The following is a 24,274-nucleotide window of genomic DNA, read 5'->3' on the forward strand; positions in this document are numbered from 1 at the left end:
GCAAGGCCAGTGGTGCTCCATCCCCTCTGCCCCTGCTGTCATGGCAGCACTCTGCCATGCCACCATCTCCTGTCTGTAACGCTCTTGGAGCATTCTGATTGGTTGTTTCAGTAACCAACAAGAGTGCTCAAAGAGCATTATGGACAGACAGACAGACGGACTAAGCCCTGTATTGTATTAGAATATTAAACTTAAACTTAAAGTCTGTATATCATCACTGAATACACAGCTGCTTTTTAACATAGTCTTCCTTTCTATCAGTTGCTTTTTCCACTGGTGAACAAGGGCATCAGTCCTGACACTGTAAAAGTCCTCGTTTTTGTTGTGCAGCCACTGTTGTGTAGTCTCTCTCACTTTGCTGTCATCCCAGAAAGTGTTGTTCTCTTAGTCTGCCCTTCATCTTCTGGGCTCTACAGAGGACAGGGCAGCACAGTCCATTTAAATGATAAGATTTCCTCTGTGCTTGTGCCTGGGTGAATGTTGTTGTGCAGAAGCAGCACCTCAGACATGTCTCTGTTACAACAGGCCCTTTGCATGCAATGTTTCAGTTTCTTCAGGATTTTGACATAGGCCTCAGAGTTTACTGTGACCCGTTCGGCAAGAGATCAAGAAAAACACCCTCTATGTCTATGGCTTGCTTAGGAGACAAAGATTAGGAGGCGTTACCTTCTGGCTGACTCTTATATCAGCAACAAGAGGACTGCTGGCAATAGCATAGCTCCCTTATTAGATAGTGAAGATAAATCTCTCAATGTCATGGCATTTAATAAATTTTTTGTTCTGTTTTTGAAGGAAGCTAAATGGTGTATCCACAGCTTACAGTGAAAATGAACTATTTCCTATTTCTGCAGGAACTAGAGATGTTCACTGGCAACTGCTAAGGTTAAAACGTCTTAAGTCAGTGGGACTGAATAATTTGTACCCAATAGTTTTAAAAGTATTTGGTAATAACTTCTCTGAGGTTTTGGTGCTTAGAATACTAGGGAAATTCCAAAGGAGTGGACAAAAACCTAACATATCCACCTTTCAAAAGGCCCAGTTAAATCCCCTGCAAAACTATAAGCCCATTGGTCTGATATCCATCCTAGAGAAAACCAAAGAAAGGCTGATGTGGGATGCAATCAGTAGTGGATTAAAGGAAGTCAGCATAAGTTATAACACTCATATGCTCTTACGGTAAATAAGCCTTGTCAAATGCATGTTACAATGTGCTTTCATGAGAGTGCTGATTTTTATGATAGAAATGACTGCTTATATGATATGTCTAGAATTCTGTAAGGCATTTGACTTAGTATCATGTGAAATTGTGGATAATAAATAAGCACTATACAAAATTAATGTGGCACATAAGGGAACTGAAACTTTCTAGCTGATAATCCTAAAAAAAGGTCATTATAAATGAGAAATCATTTCTGAGGTAGTTGTTGCTGGTGGAGTTTTACAGAGAACTCTTGGCCTGATGCCGTTCAGTAATAGAATGATCTATAATAGGGGCTAGCAATTTTTTCAAGCCGGGTGCTAAAACAACCCACCTCTGCTCCAATGCAGGCTGAATCTGGTCTCTGGGCCATATGTTGCTGTCCCCTGATCTATATGAAAATATAAAGCATCTGCTGGTAAATTTTGCAGACAGCATGACAGTTGTTGGTCTGGCAAATAAAGACAAGGACAAAGGAGCACTAAATAATAATTTCATTTCAACTTACTTGAACAACATGCATTTCAGTACAGCTAAAGGCAAGCTCACACATCCAGGAGCCAAGGATGGACAACATTATATTTTGGAATTTAGTGAACTGACTCAGAGGAGGACCTGAACTGAGGGTAGATAATCAACTGAACATGAGCTCAGAAGGGTACCACTAATGTTCCTTTATTTTCCTTCTTCCTTTTTCTTTTTTGATTTCCCCTTTCTTTACTTCTACATGCATACTTCCCTACAGGTGTCAGCCTATAAGGCCAGAGCTATAGTTTGGCTATGCCAGCATTGGAGAAGGACCGCTGTGTTAGAAAATAGATTAACAAACATTGCAATTAAATTAATATAGGGGGCAAGGAATTCAGGAGTGTCAAATTCATCTGGCCCTGTGACCAGATTAGGGGGGTGGAGCCAGACTGGGCTGCACCCATAGACTGGTCCCACATGGTGGATCTAGCCTGAAGATGAGGTCCAGCATGGGTGCCACATGCAGTATGATCCGTGGATTGGCTGTATATACTGCTTGCAGGGTGTATACCAGCTCCAGCCCCATGCACCATATGTAGCTGTAACAGAGCACCAGCCCTGGGCTCTGTTATAGTCCAGAGCACTTCTCTGGGCCCAGAGACAAAGGAGACTTACCAGGGAGCACTGGACTGATTAAATGGCAGAGGGACGTGCTGATGGTGCCCAGGGCAAACTTGGTAGCTTAAGTATCCCATGCAGGATGAAGCAGACACGTGAGTCCCAGAGCTGGCTCCTGTTGGCTGAGGAAGGCAAGGCTAGAAGATAAAGTTTGACTAGCTGAAAGGATATTTCCTCGGAGAGGGGAGGCACAAAAAAGCGAAAGTTTGCGCATGCTGCATGGAGGCACGAACCTACTAAAAGCAACAGAACCAATAAGCCAGAGCCAGAGCCAGAGCCAGAGGCAGGAAAGGAGAGAGTGAGTGCTTCTACAGGTCAGGTGGTGTAGAGATCTGCATCAGGGCAAGGGAGCAACTGAAACCAGTGAAGCAAATTGGACTTAATCAATTTAGTGAAATGTGGAAGAATTAATTAGGGTGAAGGCTGAGGAGCTGGTTCATTGTCTGGCTGGCTCAGGTATGAAATATATAGGAATGGATTAATTAGTGGATGTAGTAACTCATCAATGACTGAGTTTAAGTAATGGAAGAGGATGCATTGACAAGGTATAGGGAAATTTGCTAGTTGGAAAAATATGAATAATGATATTGTGTCTGATAGTAGATGGACTGTAAATATTAGTTAATGTACAGTGCTTCCCAACTAATAGATGCTACATCAGACAGTAAAGGGTTTGTTAATTGGAATTAAATAATGTATAATGTTTAATGACTGATAGATCAAGAATATGGCTAGAGTTGAGTATGGATTAACTCATTAATTGATGAGTGAGGGAAAACAATTCAATTGAAACTTTTAAAGGAAAATAAGGGCAGATCAGGGAAGGATCCAGTGATGGCCAACTCCCTGGGTAATGAAGTAAAAACTTACTGGGTGTTGTGAACCCATAAAGAATGGGCCAATAGTGGTTGCTTCTTGTGAACCAGAGACTAGAATAACTGGCTAACAACCTGTTACAATCACACTCATTGTAAGGGCAACCCCAAAGCAGAACACGGGTCAGTGCCTGAATAGGCGTGGTAAGGGCAGGGTGTACAGGCAGGGGAGCTCTGTGAAGAAAATCTACACTTCTATCCTAACCACTAAGGATACAAGAAGATCTCACCTCCCTTTTTTCTCTTCTTTACGCTTTTTTCAAATTTCAAGGCATGGTGGCCAAGCATTAAGGGAGGCAACCCAAAGTGAATGGGAATAGGGACTGTCCCAGTCACAAGCAACTTTGGGTCTGTGAACCCAAATTGGACTGGCCCCAGATCTAGCACACAAGATTGAGTTGGTATGGGTACCATGTACAGCACACACCCTAGACTGGTCCCACATGTTGCTTGTGATACCTCTGGCTCCAGCTTGGCAGAACATGCAGCTCATGGAGCTTCTCTGAGGTGCATGCTGCCTGTGGTGTCATGCCAGATAAGCCCTGTGTACTGGATTTAGCACAGAAAGCCTGCCTGTGGGCCCAATTTGGACTGGCCTTGGATCCAGCATGCAGGGCTGGTCCAGTATGGGTGTCACTTGTAATACACACCCCAGACTGACCCCATGCCACGTACAGCCCATGCCAGGTGAACTCTATATGCTGTATGCAGTGTGCAGGGCTGGGACCAGTATATGCTGCATGTAGCAGGCAGCACGGTGGGCCAGAAGATACAGATCTGCAGGTTGGCTATAACCCATGGCCATAGCTTCAACACGCCTGAACTAACACAATGTTAAACACCATTTTGATGTCAGTATGGACAACGGCAGTCAAATTAGAAGCTGCAAATAGTAACCCAGGGTCCCAGTTTACAAGGTTTTACAATACAATTTGCACCTGCTCTAAATATCAACTAAGCCTAATTAACTTTAGGTTAGCATCATTTTTTAGCCACAATACATTTTTTCAGATATGGCCCATGACATTCATATTTTTTTATAAACTGTCATTTTAATTTAAATGCTGATGAACACAAATTTAGCCATCAGTGGGTGCATCTATATGTGAGCTTAAATGCAGTAGCTTATTTTATGGTGCACTAGTATGCAACAACAAAAACTGTGCTAATACACTAATGTGAAGTACAATTAGGCTACTGAGCATTACGTGTCACTAAAAAAAGCATGCACTTTTGCTACTGCACATTATGGCAGCCTAATGTGCATTTAGTTAGTACCTCACAGTAGAGGTACAAAATTTAGTATGCAGTATTAAAAGCTCATTAATGAACGTGTTGATGCATCCAGTATAGACTAGGACAAGTCTATAGACTTGAAATTCATAGATTTTAACGCCTGAACAGTTCAATACCACCATTAAGGATAATGATAAAGGTAAAAATGTCTTTTAAAAACAAATGACTAACATTTAAAAATGCTCAGGTATCTGGAAAGCAGTCACTTTAATAGAAGTTAGCTGGAGGAGGTAGCACAGCTTAACTGGATCTGTTCACTCCTTCACTTAAAATGGACTTTAATACACCTTAAGTGTATGAGTAGTTTTCCTCATATTTGAAAGGAAAAACATAAACCAGTGAGCCAGCTCACCAACTACCAAGTCAAAGACCACTCCCAGTTGCATCAGGATTTGTCTCTCCTCTGCAGCTTTGAGGTTTATTTATTCAAAAGAAAACAGCAGACACAAGTTCTGCATAGAAACCTGGTCCTCCCCCAACCCTGGCGTCTCACAGAGAAGCTGCTCTATTCTTACCAAGTTTCAGTCTCCAGGCCAAGGTTTCCTCAACCCATAGGTTTCAACCCAGAAGTAGGTTGCAAGAATATATGAAAGGATTATGAACAATTACAAGAAAACATGGAAAATCACAGGTTTTCTCCTCTAAAGGAGAAGAACATGGGAAACTTTGGGGTTCCCCCTCCAGGCTGGCAGGAGGTTAGTTACTTAAATTATTTATTGGGTCAAAACTGACCATCAAAGGGTGCTTGTACATGTAATGGGGGTTTAATCCCCAAGGTTTTATTTTATGTGCCCTAAATTGAAACGATAGGTTTTTAATTGAAACATGTCATTTCAATTTTTTGTCATGTTACAGCAAGGGGCCCGATTCTGGGTTTTTTTGTTTTTGTTTTTTTTGTTTGGAGCCAGAGCCTGCTTGGAGCTGGAGGGTGAACTACTGGTGGGCTGAACAGCCTTGCTGAACGGGGCCCCAGTCCTTCCCTTTACAGTGGCAGTGCCTCTCAGGGCTGCCTGGGTGGAGGCAACACCCAGCCTGATCCAGCTGTTCCCTGATCTCACCCTCTGGAAACCTGCTGGGCGCTGCTCCCTGGATGGGCTCAGAAAACAGCTGGATCAGGCTGGCAATTAAAGACAAGTGGATAGTACTTGGCAATTCAAAACAAGTGGATAGCAGACATTTTAAATTCCTCCTGTAACTTTTGTCAGAGACGTGGTGACTGTTATGCATGAGAGGGGCCCTTTAAATTAAACAGTTGTATCAGCAGCATGCTTCTCCACTGGCAGGCTGACAGCACTTACTTCTCAGTGCTCCTAGCATGAAGGCTGAAGCCCCTCTCAAGGCCAAAACAGACATCTAACACCTAAAAAAGTTGAAGTAGCACAAACGCTGAGCAAATAGGTGTCCTTACCCTTTATTGTGCCACATGACAGGAAAATCAGTGGCACAACCGAAGGTAGAAATAGATTTTCTCGCTTTATTACAATGACCATCTATTACCTTGCAGCGCTTGCCCCACTGCCCCAGATCCCCATGGGGCAGTCTGGGCAAGAGGAATCCCTGCTTTCCGTGGTGCCCCAAACCCACACCATGGGTCTGGGGCAGCAGGGAAAAGTGTTTCAGCAATCCCACCCAGCCATTCATGGGGCTGGCCGAGTAGGGAAGCACTTTTCCCTCCTTGTGGGGAGGAGAACAGGGAGATCATGTCCTGCACTTGATGGTGTGGGACAACGGGTGACATGCAAGTCACCCAGTGTTTTTGGCACATTGCAGCACAGCTGAATCACTCCATTTAGCAACTTCTGTTTCTAGCCTCAATAGTGATTTTTTTAACTAAGCTTCCTGAGTTCTTTACCCCTGTTCTCGACTACTTCCTTTCTCCCCCTTTTACATTCTGAAAATAATAGAGAGAGAGAAAGAAGTAATGGAGAAAGAAGGAAAAGAGAAGATACCCCCACGCCCCCCAAAAAAGTTAGGTGGTGAAAATCACCATATTCCATTTCCAAAAAATCTGAACAAAACACCACTTGGTTAGAACAATATAAAAGAGTCCATTTAGCATTTAAGTGTTTATTTGAAACAATAGTTTTTAAGTCACCCCAATCTGCCTTCCCCCTCAAGAAATAAAAAAAATATCATCAAACTTTCAGTTAAAATATTTCAACAATCTCACTCTACCCCTCCCTACTGCCAGCAAATTGTCTTCTTCCTGATGTAACTGGACCTAACATTCAGCCCAACTTTCCCAACCTACAGGAACACCACCCAATTACTTCCCCTCTGCTGCCCCACTCTACAAGCTCTCCTTATAGCTGTGAGTAAACTGCCCATGAGACTGTGAATAGCTTCAGCTGAATGAATTTACACAGGAAAAGGGGATGATTAGGAGACAGAGCTCTTCAAGACTCCTCAGGGGTCCTCCTGAGAGATCTACAACATCTGTAAGTGGTAGTGGATTTATTTAATCATAACATGCCCTGGAAACCTATTCCCTTTGGCACCAGAGCTTCCTTCTGCTGAAAGCCATGTAAATTAACTTCAGCATCCTGCCTGGAGCTGGGATCATGGGTGTGTTGTTGGTCAGCTAAATCAGCTTGGGACTGGAGCCATGTTTCTCCTTCTTACAAGGAAGTGCTGATAGATGTTGAATCCAGCAAATGAATTTGAAGTTTGGTATCGTACTTTGTGGTTAGGCTTGATGCAGTTTACTGAAGTCTAATTTCTAAACTCAGTGTAAATTCATAGCCGGAAGTTTCAGTTTCTGGGCAGTGCAAAGCAATGTGAGTTAAAAACACTTCTGCAAAGTGAAAGACTTCCTTCAGCGCTTCAAAGATAGAGAGCCACATCAACCCCACCTCTGCAAACGGAAGGACAGGGTAATCTCCTCGTATTGGCGCGTTCAGCAAGTGCAGGAACCTGTGGCTGATGGAACAACATCTCCTTGGTACTGAGCGCAGTCCCATGGTGGCATAAGGGCAAGAGTAACGGGCTCAGGTCAGGCTTTTTGGTATGGATTCACTTTTCTATTTTTGAAGACAGGGCCTGGGTTGCACTGAGGGACAGAACCAAGAGGAGATGGAGAGCGTGCGTGGGGTCGGTGCTGGTCTCTGGTTCCCCACCTAGTGACAGGGCTATCCTGAAGCTGGAGTGCAGCATGGTCTCATCTCTGGTGTACTGTTATACCCACCAATGGGGCCATCTCAGGACTGGAGTGTGGTGTGGCAACACTTTCAGAAGGGCTCTAATATGCACTCAGGGTACTCAAATGTGAGCTTTGTCAGGCTCACAGCTACACCCAGAGGCACAGGGTAATAAGTTTGATCAACGTGCCCTTTTTGACTGCTTGGCTGTAAATGCATCCTGAATAAAGAGGGTACCGGGGCAGGGTTGTCCCTTCCTCCCTACAGACAGACTCACCACAGTGGCTGATGTTGGGTAGGCTGTACTCAGAAAGGAGCAGAGCACCCAGAATAGGGTAAGGGGTGGGTGAGGGAATGGAGGAGATAATGGGGAGGAGTAGGGCCAGGCAGGAAGTAGTGAGATGCTGACACTGGCTGGAGCCTGCACTGCAGAACTCCTGTTGCCAGTCAGGAAAAGGAGGCTTCAGCAAAATAAAGGAAAATGCCCTGATCTGGGCCTGAGTCTAAGAGGATCTCTCTTGACCCAGTGAGACCCAGGTCTCCTCCTGGAAATGTTGCTCAGCCTCAGATCACCCTGCCCCTGAGTGATGTGCTTTTGGAGTCAAGCTCCTCCCTGCTCTCTCTCTTTCTCTCTCTCTGTATGCCCCCTCCCTTGCCTTTTGTATTCTGATGTATATCTCCTTCTTATACTCCGCTTTCTGCTCGACCTTTTGCAGCTTCTGATGAAATAAACTTGGGTTCTTGAAAGCTTGTTCTCTGTCTCTATAAAGATCTTATTTAGTTAGTCTGTAAAGTGCATATCTACCCTGCTGTCTGACTGACTTCAGACTAATATGGGCCGTCTGTCTAGGCTCTCTCTGAACATCTCTGAGTCCCCGTCACCTCCAGTATCCTGGCCAATTGATCCTTCCTGTCCCTTTGCCTCTGAACACCTAATGGCTCCCTAAAAGCTCTAGCTGTCAGCTCACACCACGCAGACTTCCCTAGGGCTGTTCAGTGTCAGCGGCACATCATTAAGAACTCTGCGCCACAAGGAAGTTCCCCTCTGTGTTGCGCGCTGTCTGAAAACCATGTCCCACAACAGGGCCAATGCAGCCTAGCCCTGACTATTATGCATGAAAAGGGTCCTTTAAATTAAATAGTTGTATCAGAGGCACATTTCTCCACTGGCAGGCTGATAGCACAGTGCTCCTGGCATGAGGACTGAAGCCTTTCTCAAAGCCGAAACAGACATCTAACACCTAAAAAATTTGAGGTGGCACAAATGCTGAACAAATAGGTGTCCTTCCCCTTTGCTGTGCCACGTGACAGGAAAATCAGTTGTGCAACTGAAGGTAGCAATAGATTTTCCCGCTTTATTACAATGACCATTTGTTACCTTGTGGTGCTTGCCCCACTGCCCCAGATCCCCATGGGACAGTCTGGGCAGGAGGAATCCCTGCTTTCCGTGGTGCCCCAAACCCACACCATGGGTCTGGGGCAGCAGGGAAAAGTGTTTCACCAATCAGTGGGGAAAGTGCAGTTTTCTCCTACCCAGCCATTCATGGGGCTGGCTGAGTAGGGAAGCACTTTTCCTCACTGCAAGGGGGAGAACAGGGAGATCATATCACCTCCATCAAGTGGAGGACAAGGGGTGAAGTGCATGTCACCCAGTGTTTTCGGCACATCGCAGCACAGCTGAATCACTTCATCTAGCAATTTCAGTTTCTAGCCCTCAAATAAATGATTTAGAACTTAACTTGACTATGTAGAACTTAAAATTGCATTTTTATTTATTTAAATTGGATTAAAAATGCATTTTTCCTCATTTAAGAGAAACATATTGCAGTTAAATTTGAAAGCCCAATAACTTGTGTTAAGGTCTAAGCATAGGGCAATCAGCTAACTTCAACAATAATATTTAAGTTGTATGTGTGCTGCTGCTACCCTAAAGAAAGTAAAGCAACTGCGTTAGTAAAAGTCACAAGCAACAGCCTTGACAACAGAGTTCACTGAAGTGCTAAACCATGTTTCAGCTGGTTGTGCAGGTGCGGTGAGAGTGGTTTCTTCATTTCAGTTAGTACAGCTCAGTGACTGAAGTCCTTCAAAGTTAAGCACAAAGCAGAAAACCCATAACTGCTTTTTTTCCCCTTCCTCCAAACTATGGGTAGAAATAGACGTTGCCTGATGTTGCATTTGTGTGGCCATACAAATTTTTTTTTATGGAGGCACAAATGGTGAGCAAGTAAACAAGCCTACCTTCTGTTGCACTGCCTTAGTGGCCAGGACAAAAGGTAGTTTTAAACTGGGTAACTTTATTGTGTCTGATGTCTGGTTGCTCTGTGTTGGGAGCATGAAGGCAGCCCAGAGCTGCCTACAGTCTCCAGCCACCCTAGGCAGGTGCTCTGGGGGCTGAAGAGCCCTGATCCTGTGCACCCCGGGAATTCCCATGCAGGATCAGGCCCCTCGAGCTCTCAGAGCACCTGCCCAGCTTTCCTCATTTGTGGAGACATGTCCTAGAATCTGAGGGCACCTCCCTAAATGCTGGGAAAGTCGGTGTTCCCTACTTGTGGAGACCCACCCGGGATCTTCAGAGGCATGTCTCTCTCTGTAAGCCTGCTCAGGTCCCAGTGTGGAGGCATGGGACCCAGGGAATCCCCAGCATCATATGCCTCCACACCAGGACCTGTTCTGACCTGTGCCTCCTTGTAGGACCTGTGCCTGCATGGGTAGGTGTGGGACCTGGCACAGGTCACAGTGTGGAGTCACAGGGCCATGCAGGTCCCAGTTTAGGGGCACAGGACATCAGGGATTCCCCAGATCCCAGGTGACCTTGCACCTCTCTCCTGTCCTGTACTAGGACCAGTGCTGGCTCATATTTCCATGTGAGGCATGGGTTGGCACAGGACTTGGATCCCAGCCAGGAGGTACTGGGCAGCGAGGGATTCAGAGAATCTCCAGGCAAGGGAAATACATCACCAATTGTCTCACATTGGGGACAATAGGCAATGAATGTTTTGCCCAACAAAGCAGATCGGCTGTGGTGGGATACATCCCACCACAGCTTGATACTCTTTATTGCACAACGTCTGTTTTGACCCTGCAAATAAAAGTTGAGCATAAGATACTGAAATCTACTAGGTCAAAAATCTACAAAGTCACAAACAAGTCACCACAGATGTGAATGCTTTCTTTGTTTAATATATCAGTTAGTTGTAAACATAAGCCACGTTTGAATAAATTTTCTTTTTTTTCCCCCTTTACGTATCCAGAATATTTAAGGTAGATGTATTAAAATACTGGGTTTTTGTGTATTTTGCTTGAATTTTAGTACACAAATCAAGTGTAAGAATGTAATGATCATACTGAAAAGTGGATCCTTCATCATTTTTTACAAATGTAATAACAAAGTACATTTTAAGAATCTGGACAGATATTTGTGAAAGTATGAATGATTAAATAAATGTGCATAGATAACTGCATACTCCAGTTTAACAAAAAGTTCATATTTGGTATAAAGCTTACATGTAGTTGTATATCAACATAGATTCATAGATGTTAGGGGCCGGAAGGGACCTCAACAGATCATTGAGCCCAACCCCCTGCCCTGGGCAGGAAAGAGTGCTGGGGTCAGATGACCCCAGCCAGATGCCTATCCAACCTTCTCTTAAAGACCAGCAAGGTAGGGGAGAGCACCACCTCCCTTGGAAAGCCATTCCAAATTTTGGCCACTGGTACCATGAAGAACAACTTTGCACAGTTGCCAGCTAATGAAACTCAACCATTCTTTAGCTATAATAACTGAAAAGTACAAATAAAACTGAAGAGGTAAATCTGTTTGCCCTTTTAAATCACACATAAAACTGTTAATTTAAATCATTTTGGGAATGACCAGTCACCCATCCCTTGGGGAATAAGAGTCAATTAGGAGGTGGCGTTGTCAGCCTGGCACAGTTCAGCTAGCCAATCAGCCAGGCAGAGTTGCCTATTACAGCTCCCAACAATACCAACTACCCCTTCCTCCCTGCAGGGAGTCTGCTTCCTGGCAGCCTCCACTGCAGTCTGTCTGGGTAGGTTTGATAGAATTTCCATAATAGGCCAGGAGCATAAATGTCATGTGCATGTGCCCATGATTATTCCTCTCACTGATACAATTCCTAATCTGCTGGATACTAAAGTTTCCCCTTGAATTTGCTGTAGGTCTAAGATCTATCTCCCTACATATTTTTTGTGTCTATGGATAGTCATGGTCTGGATAGAGGGTCCCAGCATGGGGCTTGGGGAGGGACATGTGGAATACGGGATGCACTTTCAGATATCAATGCAACTGTGGCCTGTTTCAGTTGCAGCTTTTTCGTAAATTGTTCCAAGGGGCCTTTTCTCTGCAGTTCCCGGATGATTACAGAGCACTGAAATGTAATTATGGCGTGTTTTGTCTTACAGGAAATGATTCGTGATTGCTTCCTTCTGCCAGCTCTGGCTGGGCTGCTGCTTTTGACAGCAACAGGTAAGCTAGGCTTTTCCTCTAGTGCTGATGCCAAGAGGTGGTTTTCAGCTCAAGTGGTTTTACTTACCCAGTAAGGGAGATACCTTCTCTCAGCTTTGAATGACTTGGTATAGTTAAAGGGTGAAGGCCTGTCCCTTGCACTACAAATGCTTCCAACTGTAAGGATCTTGGCTACACAGTTTATGGTGATGGGAGATTGTTCTTAAGCTTTCCCTCAATCTTGCTCCTGCAGCCTTTTGGCTAGGGATAAGCAAGACTAGGAGACAATTGAACTCTAAGGCCTCCAGGCTGGGAACCTGCATGTAGGATGCCTTCCATAGGTTTGGGAGTATCTGAAGCACTGGTGACGCATAGGGGGCACATGCCAGGGTGCATGGGGGCGGGGGACACTACCAGTGGTGTCTGTGGATGGTTACCAAACACCACGGGCCATCACCAATGCTGCTGGCAGCATGTGTGGGTGGTTGCCAACCACTGGTTGGCACTCACCAAACCCCCCTCACCACTGACACCACTGTGGCCACGTGTGGGTGGTCGCTGTGCCCCCAGCCTCTGGGGGCACGCATCATTCACAATCTGAAGTCCCAGGCTGAAGAGTCTGGGATGTAGGATACTTGCTGGTGGTTGTGTCACGCAGACTTGAACAATTGAGCTCTGCTCAGTCTATAGAATTCGGACCTAATTTAGCTGATTTGGTCCATGACACAAAATTTAAAAAAAAATGCTGTTTGTTTGTGAGTGTAAAACATTATTAACAAAACAATGGCTGAGGGAAAGAACTCAATGAAAATGGAGGCCTCTTGGAAGCACTTTATTTACTTGGATGTTAGAGTCAGTTCTCCAGCTGGTTCTGCTCTTTGTCTGCTATGTGGATACAGCATTGCTGTAGGCTCCTGATCAGTCGGCCTCTTCTAGCATTGGGATGGCAAAGCCTGCCAGTGATACACAACCTGATTGACATAGGCATTTCAGTCCGCCTGACTTGAGGTATGTCACATGTGGCAACAGTGCCCAATGCAATAAATTACAGACCAATGTATGAATTGCTTTCATCAGTCTCCTTTCTTAGCCTCCTGCTGGGATTACTTTCAACATTACCAGGATCTGACTCAACAGCTGCTCAACAGCTGCCATGCATAACCAATGAACAATGTGGACTTAGTTGGGCTACATATTGGGTGTGTACAAAATAAAAGGTGTGGGGAAAATGCATCCAGAACCTTAATAAGAGGTTTCTGAGGAGATGGTAGAGGGTCTGCAGGCTTGAGGTGAGTTGCACCAGGGTCTCCCTCTGACAGAAAGGGCAGGTGTCATGAGTGTTGGATATAGGCAAGGGATGTGGATGGCAGGGGCAGCCTTGACCTCATGAAGTAAGCAGCAGAATACTGAATTAAATGGCTTTGATTTGAGTCACTCAGGTTATGCTTTGGTTAACTAGAGAGCAAATCTGCTAGTCCGCTACCACAACCCAGCCCACTTCCTATGACAGCTATACCACTACAGTGCTTACACTCCAGTACAAAGCATATTTGTTCACTGCCTTGCTGGAGCATGCCTATGGGAGACTTTGGTTCTGCATCCAGGGGGATGTGCCATTTCTGTCCTCAGATTTAGATGAGCTGATGGGGATGTTAGCTGGTCGGGTAGGCAGGAACTGGTGAGTAGCATTGATCTTACAAAGACAGAAACTGCAAGAACTCAAATTAAGGTGACCTGAATTTCAAAATGAAAAGCCTGGCACTTTTTTTTTATGTGCTTTTGGGTGCTAGTCATATGAAAGAGCACTAAAGCCCATTTTGGGCTAGTAACAGCACTTCCTCCTCACCCTGTAGCTGGGCACTGATTTAACTGAATGGCTTTTAAAACCGATTCATTGAACCAGGTATACTTTGTTAGTGGACGTTATTTCACTTGGGTGTACATGGTTGAATACATTATTGACTAGATTAAATTAAATAGTAATAAGCCACCCTTAAACCAAGTAATGAGTGCTCCCACATATAGACTGGCAGGGACTGGCTATGTGTTGAATGTGAAGAGTCATCGGTGTGAGGGATCTGTGTTTCTTTACTTGAGGTACATCACTTGGGTTTTCCTCTCTCAGTTCATGCAACCAGTCCCAAAGCAAGCCCTATCAGGACTATTTCCCTCTACTGCAGTCTGTGTTTGACCTGTGCAGGATGACTGATTTCAGCCAGGTGCGGAGGGAGGGTTTGTGTTGAGCTGCTGCACAGACAGGAAGTAAAGCTCCTTTCCAGCTCACCCCAGGTTATTAGAAGTTCTGCAACAGAGCATGCTTTCTGGTTAAATAACTGAACTAGGAAAACCAGCATAACCGACGGGTGGCTCCCTGTGGTGAGTGATGCTAACCTAACTGACGCTTAGGTATCTCTCTCACCAGCTTTCCAAGCACCCTTCTCACTGCATTTTTCCCTCCATTCTCTATTTCAGCTCTTTCCCTGGAATGCCTCAAAACCAAAGTGAACAGCTGCGAGGACTGCATCCAGTCCAGCCCTGATTGTGCCTGGTGCAAGAAGCCGGTAGGTCAGCCAGCCTTCCACTTACAATCACCTGTCAGGGTTTGCTAAGCCCCCACCCCTTAGCAGGAGCTTGGCCACACATTCTGGTCATTAGACGATTTTCTACTGTCGGGTGAAAAGACTGGACTGCTGGGAGGTCCCAGGAAGGATTCTTTCTGTCCTGGATGGACAGCAGACAGTCGGGCTGCAACAAGCTGTGCTGCAGGGAATAACCTCCCCATGTTCCTCTAGCTGGGGAGGTGAACATCTGCAGACTCAGGGAGGCAAGTACCTTCAGGTCTCCCCTGACCATGCCCCGCAAACATTTCCTCTTACTGCCTCTGTTATTGTTTGCTAACCAGTGTAAGGGTGACAGGCTGTCTTACCTAATGTTTAGGCTACTGAGAGGAGGCAGGGGCTAAGTTAGGGCTCAGTAGCCAAATTATGAGAACCAGAGGGAAATCCAGAGGAAGGGTCCAAAACACAAGCCAGGGTCAGAGTCCAGAAGCTGGATGCCGAGTTGCAAGATCCAAGGGACAGTAAACAAGCCAGAGCCCAAGAACAGAGTTAAGCAGGTTCAGGAAACAGATCCAAGAGGAAATTCAAAGCCGGTGTCCAAGAACAGAGGCAAACCAGGCTCAGGAACTAGGACTACCACATCATGGAGGTTTACCAAAGGAAACTTTGGTTAGAACTGTTGGCTGGCCTGGATTTCTGCTGCCACTGCTGGGATTAAATAGTAGGAAGCCAGCTAGTTAATTAGCTGGGGTACAGCTTGTCAGTTAGAGACTGAAGGCAGATGTGGCTAGCTAGACCATTAGCCCAAGTTGGGCTACCTGTTAGGGTTCCTGACAAAAGCCACAGAAGTGTAACTGGCCAGTATGACACCCTGGGTGTTGGTGGTGCATAGTGCAGGAAAGGCTGGTGGAGGTTCCCTGCTGTTTGGGAGCAAAGTTACCTCCTTTTTTGCTGCTGCTATTTGTGTCAAGCCGCTATTTAAACACTGGTTTTCAGCAGCAAAAAAGGTGACATCTCCCCCACAGCAACCGTTGTTCTGCTGAAATCAGAGCCACTACATGGAAGGTGTATGGGGGCTGGGGGGACTAGAAAATGAGGAGCATCCTGAGCTCCATTCTTGTAGCCCCCATCCCCCTAGAAAGCCCCCATGGTTTGTGTCCCACTCATTCAACTATCAGTGCTACTGTATTTTCCACAGCACTAGAAGCACCACATTCGGACCTGATCTGGTTTAGGAAGGGAGGTGTTTTTCTCAGCTGAGGTTCACTGAGGCTCCTTAGGCTGACACTTGAGCTGCTATAGGTGTTACATTGTGTCCAGGATGATGTTGAGTTAGGTATGTAGCCAGCTAGCTCTACTTGCATTGATGCAACTCAGCTGAAAAAATACCTACTTCTAAATAGAATAATTATCTTACACAGCTTGCAGCCAGGGGCTCTACTGCAAGAAGGGGTGATCTAGGTTCTCATTATGCTCCAGACATCAGGAAATAAAAGTTTCATGCATAATGCAAGCAGAGGTGTTCCCAGAAACCAGCTGATGAGTGTGGCCTCTGAAAAAAGTATCTGAATGAGTACAAAATCCAGTGGGTTTCTTTAGTAAAGATACGCAGCTGAAGAGTTCACTGGGGCAGACAGGGAGCCTAAGGAGTGGGGAGCCACAGTCACTGATGTAGGTAATTTCTTGGCTCCTTGATAGATCTGTCCCTCCATATTGATGGTAAATCTAGCACATTAATGGCCAGAGCCTATATTTCTCTTCTGTTCCTGGAGCTAAGACTGGGGTAAGCAGGTGACAGTGAGCTCACTAACTTTATTTTCTGTATTGGTAGCCCTCAGTTCTTAGCTCACTTAGAAGGGTTTGTTTAAACTTACCTGCCTTGTCCTATTTTGATTTGGCAAAATGCAGATTTTCAGCAAACCAGGAGAACCAGATTCTATTCGCTGTGACACCATCCTGGCGTTGAAGCTGAGGGGATGTGAAGAGATAGACATTGTGTTTCCAAACAGCAAAGCCTCTCTACAAAGAAATGGGCTAGGTGAAAAATCACAGCTGGATCTTCAAACAGTGAATCTGCAACTAAGAAAAGGTATAGTTTGCTGTGAAACCCTGGACCTGGTATGTTTACAGTTAGAATCCCAGCCTGGGGAAGAAAGTCATGGCAAAATGTGTGAACAAACTGCTTCAGACAAAGAGTTTGCATGGGCAAAAATGCAGTTTGGGAAACCTGACTGCAGTGCAAGAAAGTGTGGTGAGAGCCATGGTTCAAGGGGCAATGGGCAAGGCTGCTGGAAAAGAAGCGAAATCAGAAATTTGAACAGCAATGCCCACATCAGCAGCTGTCCACTGGGCAAGGTGTCATAAACCAAGGTGTCATGTGTGGTTCTCAGAAGTTAGTGTGCAGAGGATTGGCCTCTGTGCATAGCCTAGCACACCTATCTAGCCAGCTGTTTCTGCAGAGCAGCCTGGCAAGGAACACATGCTGCTCTCTAGGCCCTGCAGTCTGCTCTCAGTTAGGTTGCAGGGGAGCTTGTGGAGCCTTGAGGGACTTCAGTTCCCTCACACATAACAAATTGGCAAATTAAATTGACTTTACTGAAGCCAGAAGGTTGCTTATGGGGGTCAAACTAAGCTAACTGACTGGTGGCTGGTGCACCTGAAAAGACCAAGATCTTGGGCAGTTACACTGGACAGTAGGTGCTACTTTAGCTCCAGTGGGAAAGGCTGGTGTTGTGCTGACAAGGGACTTAGATTCAGAACACACTTTGAGAAGCCAGTGCCATGCTTCTGGGGGCACCTGCTCTCCTGAAAGGAATGGCTTGAACACCCCTCCTGGAGTCTGCACATGGCCCTGATGCTCCATGTCACACTGCTCATCTCACAGATCCCAAAATAAAGCCTAATTGCTTTATATTCTTTAGGCTCTGGAGGCTATTCCTAGTAGCAGCTTCCTATAGCTCCTCTTTGTACTGGCCCCAGAATCCCACTCCAGGATAACTCGGCTTAATGCTGCAAAGTCCCTTTCCCTAGGACACCTACCCCCTTTCAGTTCCCTTCACATTCTCTCCCCAACTTCATGTTCCCTTCCCAGCCATGCTGGAGCCATAAGCAGGTCATGCACTGTATTTACAAGTACTTTGGGGCAGGGAAGTGTTCCTGTTACATTTTTGTTGTGCCAAGCCCTCTTATCACTCAGTCAAAAGGGAATGCTAACGAGAGTTAAAATCTGAGAGGCCAAGTGAGACCTGATACAACAGGGAAGGTCCAATTCCATTAAGTCATTCTGTCCCCCCTGGCAGGTCAGCCGGCTGAGTTCAATGTCACGTTCCACCGTGCTGAGGGGTTCCCCATTGACCTGTACTATCTGATGGATCTCTCGTACTCCATGCATGATGACTTGGAGAAAGTGAAGAAGCTGGGAGGGGATCTGCTTGCAGTTCTAAAGACTCTTACCAAAACTGGTCGGATAGGTGAGTATTCCTTTGGTATTTGGTAGTGATCCCTGACTTTACCATTCTTTGTGCTGCATTGAAGAGCCACTAGTTAAAGCCAATATGAGCAACAATGTTGGAGAATGCAGGTAATGGCATGGTCTGCAGAAAGCACAAACAGTCCTCTAGGGCAGGACTGCGTGTACTTGACCGAGGGCAGGGAGACGCATCAGGACTTGGGGCAATGTGGGCCTGGGTTCACATAGATTCACAGAAGCTGAGGGCTGGAAGGGACCTTGTGAGAGCATTGGGCAGGAAAGACTGCTGGGGTTAAATAGCAAGGTCTGCATCTAGTCTGCTTTTGAAGATCTCCAGGGTAGGTGCCTCTACCACCCCTGCTGGGAGTCTATTCCAGAGCCTGGTCACATGTATCTCTCTTCCTAGCCTTGCTCTGCCTTGCAAACTAACCTGACAGCAATATTTTCTGTTGAAAGTCCAGAGAAGGCAATGGGTTGCAAATGGGAGAAGCATTTCTTTTGAATATATTTGGTTCAGATGCTTCTGCTGTCTTCAGGAATGATTCTGGTCTCACTGGAGCAGGTAAACTATTCCCTGATCGTCTATGGCTAGGGACACACATTCAAAAATCCTAAGCCTGAATTGATTCAATCTTTGCAGGTCAGTCTAACCTGCAAAGCTTGAACTGATTTGGAGGTGGATAGACATACCCTTTTAATTCTAGAAATGCAGGCACATACCTGAAGTGGCTCAGGCTAGAAGCTGGGGGGCGTTAGAGCAGCCCTCCCTTCCCTTCCACAGGGCTGAGCTGAGTGGAGCGTATTTCCCGCTCTCCCTCCCTCCACCCCCAGCAGCCCAGCAGAGAATGTTTATCACCCCTAACTCAGTGCTTAGCAACCCATTAAGAAAACAAAGCCTCTCTCCAAGCTCCTCTTAAACAGCTTTTCCAAGGAAGGACATTAAGCTACCTGTTGACTAGCTCCAAAAAGCCTGTCTGCCTTTTTTGTCTTCTACAGCACAGACTGTAGCCAGCATGTGGTCTGTTAGCTAATGCTGAGGTGTCTGCATAAGGCAGAGGGGCAGGGGGAATAATCCCTGCTTTGCAGGGAGAAGCCAGGCAGAGGCTCTGTGCCTGCAAGTCTCTGCCAGAGAGAGCTGCAGCCAGGGAGCAGAGGGGAGAGGCCAGTCCTGCTGTGGAGCAGAGAGCCCTGCCCAGCTCAGACAGCATGCTAGGATCCTGTGGAAGTCTGGTTTATCTTAAACCAGCAAGGGCTGTAGGAGAGACTTTACATAAGCTGGTTTGTCCCAAATCAGTCAAGTCTGATAAACCTGGTTGAATGTAGTATGTCAAACTGGTTTCAGCCATTTTCAAGCTGGTTTATGTGCACTGAACATCTGTTCTGTTACATGTTTAAACCAGTTTCTGATCACTTACACTGGTTTATGCATAATGTCTGTCCCTAGCCTAAGAGTCCATCAGATTTAAGCTTTCATTTCAAACAAGTTGAGATTTCCAGTCCACTTAGATTTGATGGCCACAAAGAAAACAGTCTGACTGGAAACTGATTGAATTAGTGTGGTGCTGTGGGTGGTTAGCCAGAGTGGATGGCTTTGAAAGAAATTTGGGAACCTCATTCCTCTTTATGGCAGCTAGAGACTTCTACCAGGCAGAGGCAAAAAGGGCTGGTCCATCAGTGGTTGTAAGAGAAAAAGTGAGCTGCCAGAAAGAAGCAAACAGGACAAAGAGTCAGTGATGTCTAAGGGAAGAGGAGGAAATGGAAAGCTTCCAAATGAGTAGGAAGATGGCAGTCACAGCCACCATGAAGGAAGGGAAAGGTCAGAGGCAGTAGTCATCCAGGGCCATGAGCAGATTCCCACTCTGATTCTTGGCTCCATGCTGCAGGGCCAGATTCCCATGTGCACTCGAATCCTCAAGCCTCTTTTGGGGGTTATTTCTGTGATGTGTTTTGGTTTTTCCTCTTCATGTTGCTTGCTGTGTGCTCCCCAGGTTTTGGCTCCTTTGTGGATAAGACAGTGCTGCCCTTTGTGAACACACACCCAGAGAAGCTGAAGAATCCCTGCCCAAACAGGGACACCCAATGCCAGCCCCCTTTTGCTTTCAAGCATGTTCTCTCCCTCACTGATAATGTAAAAACATTTGAGGACAAGGTTGGCCAACAGTACATCTCTGGGAACCTCGATGCTCCAGAAGGGGGGTTGGATGCCATGATGCAGGTGGCAGTGTGTGGGGTAAGTCTCTTCATAACCAAGATATTTGTAGGTGATAGTTTTCATTGGATCAACTGCATGGTTGAGATAGAGAAGGCGGGGGCAGGGGGAGGAGGCTTAAAACCAAAAAGGAAAGGGAATTTTCTTAGATAGAAGAAACTGTATTAATTCAAGTTTTAAGCAGAATCTCTCAGAAGGGGGCCTGAGCCTTTATAATACACCATAGAAACCTAGCATGTGGTTCCCAATTGCAGTTTCGAAAAGCACTGAAGAGCCACCATGCAATGTGAAATCCCATACAGTACCTCTAGTTCCTTTCCTCAGTTTCCCAATGTGCATGCTGCCTCAAGGCTTAGATGGCTGTTCATCTCCATGTCCACTCTTTTCTTGGGGCACATGCATGTTCTTTCTCCTCTTCACTCTTCTCTCCATTAGCTGGCCATGAAACGTTTCCTCTCTGCCCCTATGAGTTCAGCTTTCTGAGATGGCAACTGGAGTGAATTTGTCTCTGTCTCCAGAGGCATAACTGGCCAGAACTGTGCTCTGGACAGGAGCATCAGGTGAAGGTTCACTCCTGGCTGCCAGAGAGGAGAAGGCAACCATTCTTTCCTACAGATATGTGTGTTGAGAAACCATTTAAACACTGATTTAAAAATGGAGGCAAGATATTCCCCCTCCCCTTCCCAACTCTGTAGTGCTGAGCCTCTAGTCACTGCTCCTTCGTTATGCACTGCCACCATTGCTGTGTCCTCCCTGCTGCTGGAGCTGGAGCTGCTGCAGGGAAGGTGCAGGGTGTGGGGACAGAGGACAGGAGGGTAAGGCACCCCCTAGCTCTGTTCTTCTCCCCTTCCCTCCCCCCACAAAGGTAGCACCCAAGGTTTGTGTTCCACTCACCCATCCATCATTACACTACTGTTGGTCTCTCCCTGTCTCTCTTTCAGATAGGTCCATCTCCATGCATGTCCAGTAGGCAGGCATGAGTCTCTTTGGTCTTGAGATGCTGCAAAGTGCAGGACTATGTTTCTCTCTCTGGCAATGCCACACCCATGAATGGGTAACCAGCTTTGTGAACATTTATTTATTCCTACTGCCCTGCACTCTCAGCTGTTTCTAGGGAGTGGGAGCTGCATGTGGTAAATTTCTTTCTTTTCTGTTTTCAGGACAGGATTGGATGGCACAACGTAACTCGTTTGCTGGTGTATGCCACAGATGATGGTTTCCATTTTGCTGGAGATGGTAAACTCGCAGCCATTCTGACTCCTAATGATGGCCGTTGCCACTTGGAAGAAAACATGTATAAGAAGAGCAATGAGTTTGTAAGTGTCCTGGGCAGAAGTGGAAGTATGGGATGTAATGGGATGCACTGCTAGCATTGACAGTGGCATCTCCTTGTGGCCACTCTAAATGCATTCCTTAAACTCTGGTCTATCTCCGTGTACCCCACTATCCTTTCCTGCCATGCCTTTGATGTTGTTGTTATACTCTGGGAGGTTGCCTAGGTGCCCTGCTCTGCATTGCTTCTTGGGGCTTTCATCCCTCCAGCCTGTCTCTCAGGGCTCTGACAGTTGGCCTGCCATTCAGTGGTCCTCAGCCAGCCTGCCAATTCAGCAATAAGTTAGGCCCCTCTGTGGGGCATCTTCAGTGGCCTCTTTTCCTCCCCTTCAGCCACCCCCATGCTGTACAGCCTGAACAGCAAACATAAAGCCAAATGCAAGTGCAATCAAGTGCAGCTGGTGTACCTTCCTCTAAGCCAGGGCAGGCAAAGTACAGCCTGCAGGCCAGATCTGGCCCACCAGGCCATTCTGTCTGACCTCCACAGACAATTATTACTGGCCTGCAGCTGCCCCTCTAAAAGCTAGTGGGAGGCAGGCCTTCAGAGGTCACATGCCATGAGATTGGGTGGGCTCTGTGCTTCCACCTCTGTGGTGCTGCTGGCACGCCAGAGTGGAGCCTCATGTGGATGCATTGAGGACAATGGCGTATGACTGGACAGCAAAACAACAAACCCCACACCCATTTCCCTACAAATCCTATACACACACCCACACTCGCCCCCCAGCCACACCCCCTACACACAAGATACAAGAGTAAGACTTTAATTTGAGCGATTATGCAAACACATAAATCAGGACAAAAATCTTTTAAAAATAAAATTAAAATATAGTATATGCTTTGTTTCTTTTTCAGTTCCAAGATGGTAAACCCCTCCCCCTCCCCTTACCCCCCAAAGGAGTACTTCTGGGAGCAAGGAGCAGGACTTCCAGTGGCAGAAGTCAGGGGTCGGGGCCAGGGGTGGAAATTCTATTTCCAAGATGATGATCAGGGGCGGGGCACTTGTCAGGGGGCGGGGCTACCCTTGTGGGCCTTGACATTTCATCAAAAATCATTAAATGGCCCTCCAGTTGAAATAATTGCTCACCCCTGCGCTAAGCTCTCCCTGCTTATATTCACCTTTGCTGGCTTCTCTCATCTTGGCTCTTCTCTCCAATTCCTCACAGTACTTTAGAGAGCTCCCAGCAGTGAGCTCCTTCCTTCAGCTCTGCCCAGGTCAGACTTTCCTCTCTGCCTCGATTGCGGGGCTTGTATAACCCACAACCTGCCTCTTCCTGCCCCCAGAAGCTTGCCTCAAAGGCACAGTCCTCAATTCCTTGCTCTCAGTAACAGGTCAGGGTCCTCTGTTACAAGAGCTGGAACTAAAGGCTGCCTACAGATGTGCTTGCTCACTGGGTTGGAGCAGACTTGATTCATCAGTTCTACCCCATGTTCTAATTCAAATGCTCCAGCATCACCTCACCATCATATGTATTAAACCCCACTATGTTTCAAAATAACCATAAGGGTGCTTTAAATAAACCTCATTGAATGAGCTTTAGTTAAAGCACCCCCACAGCCATTTTGAAACACAGAGGAGTGGGAGACTTAATACACATGATAGTGAGCCATTTAAATTAGAGTGGCTGTCCAGGAACCACTACAATTAAAATACCTCTCCCCCACCCTTCTCCTCCCAAGCACATGTATAGGCAACCAAAGTTCCCTAGCCACTTCCACTCCAGCAGCTGGCCTTCCCCTCCCATGCCTGGCTAGTCCCACTCCCCTGGCCCATCCCAGGCCTGGGGCTCTTCTGTGTGCCAGGATAGTTCTCCTCATTCCACCTGAGCACCAGGCCATTTTCAAGGGGCTGCTCTGACACCTCCAGACTGCATTTGAATGTGAAATTTGCAATTAAAACCAGTATTTCTGAGCTCATCGACAGAGGCATTTACTTTATCACAGAGGTTATGATTTCTGGCATAGGCAGGAGCCTTCTGATTGAAGGAGTGGAAAGTCTCTGAGAGATTTATGCTACTAAAACCTTTATTAAGCCATGAGGTCATGAAGCAGTGATTTGGGGGTTAGAACAGGGGTGGGCAAAATGCAGACGGAGGGGCAGATGCGGCCTGCCAGGCCATTCTATCCAGTAACGGGCTTCTAACCAGCCACAGGGCCCCTAAAACGTGTAGAAAATTAATATTTATCTGCCCTGGGCTGCCTGTCATGAGGCCTCTGATGGCTTTCCAAAACTCAGTAAGTGGCCCTCTGCCCAAAATAATTGCCTGCCCCTTGGTTAGAACCTTATTATACAAGCTCTGGCTGGCTTTTCCAATATTGACCATGAAAAAAAAATCCTTTTACAAATTTATTAAGCAAGAAAAGCAAACCAGAGACACTGTAATGCCTAATTTTGAGAGCTGCACCTCTTTCACTCTTTTACAGTTGGGAATATCCCCATGAAGGAAACTTGTTGGTTAAAATCTGGTGCTGGGATCACAAAGAAAAGGAAAAGCTAATCCACTGCTGCAATTTGGCTCAAGAGTGAAGGTCCTAATTGATCTCACTCCAGCAGAATAGCAGATAAGGCCACAAATGGTTCTAAAAAAC

General features: G+C 46.2%; 1 protein-coding gene across 4 annotated transcripts in view; it reads left to right on the forward strand.

The window, feature by feature from the left end:
- The window catches only part of ITGB2 (integrin subunit beta 2), a 68,333-nt gene that overhangs the window by 28,133 nt on the left and 15,926 nt on the right, over nucleotides 1–24,274 (forward strand). Inside the window, exons 1-7 of one of the 4 annotated variants that reach the window (XM_019554009.1) lie at nucleotides 6,876–6,953; nucleotides 12,075–12,138; nucleotides 14,590–14,678; nucleotides 16,584–16,764; nucleotides 17,975–18,145; nucleotides 20,133–20,374; nucleotides 21,514–21,669. In XM_019554009.1, coding sequence (XP_019409554.1) covers nucleotides 6,891–6,953; nucleotides 12,075–12,138; nucleotides 14,590–14,678; nucleotides 16,584–16,764; nucleotides 17,975–18,145; nucleotides 20,133–20,374; nucleotides 21,514–21,669 — 966 coding nt within the window. In that variant the 5' untranslated portion in view covers nucleotides 6,876–6,890. Of the gene's footprint in view, nucleotides 1–6,875; nucleotides 6,954–7,344; nucleotides 7,520–12,074; nucleotides 12,139–14,589; nucleotides 14,679–16,583; nucleotides 16,765–17,974; nucleotides 18,146–20,132; nucleotides 20,375–21,513; nucleotides 21,670–24,274 lie in introns of those variants that run through there. The other 3 variants (XM_019554011.1, XM_019554012.1, XM_019554010.1) reach the window with 3 other exon arrangements.

Source organism: Crocodylus porosus, unplaced genomic scaffold (assembly GCF_001723895.1).
Source record: "Crocodylus porosus isolate Cpor-Errol unplaced genomic scaffold, CroPor_comp1, whole genome shotgun sequence".
NCBI lineage: Eukaryota > Metazoa > Chordata > Crocodylia > Crocodylidae > Crocodylus > Crocodylus porosus.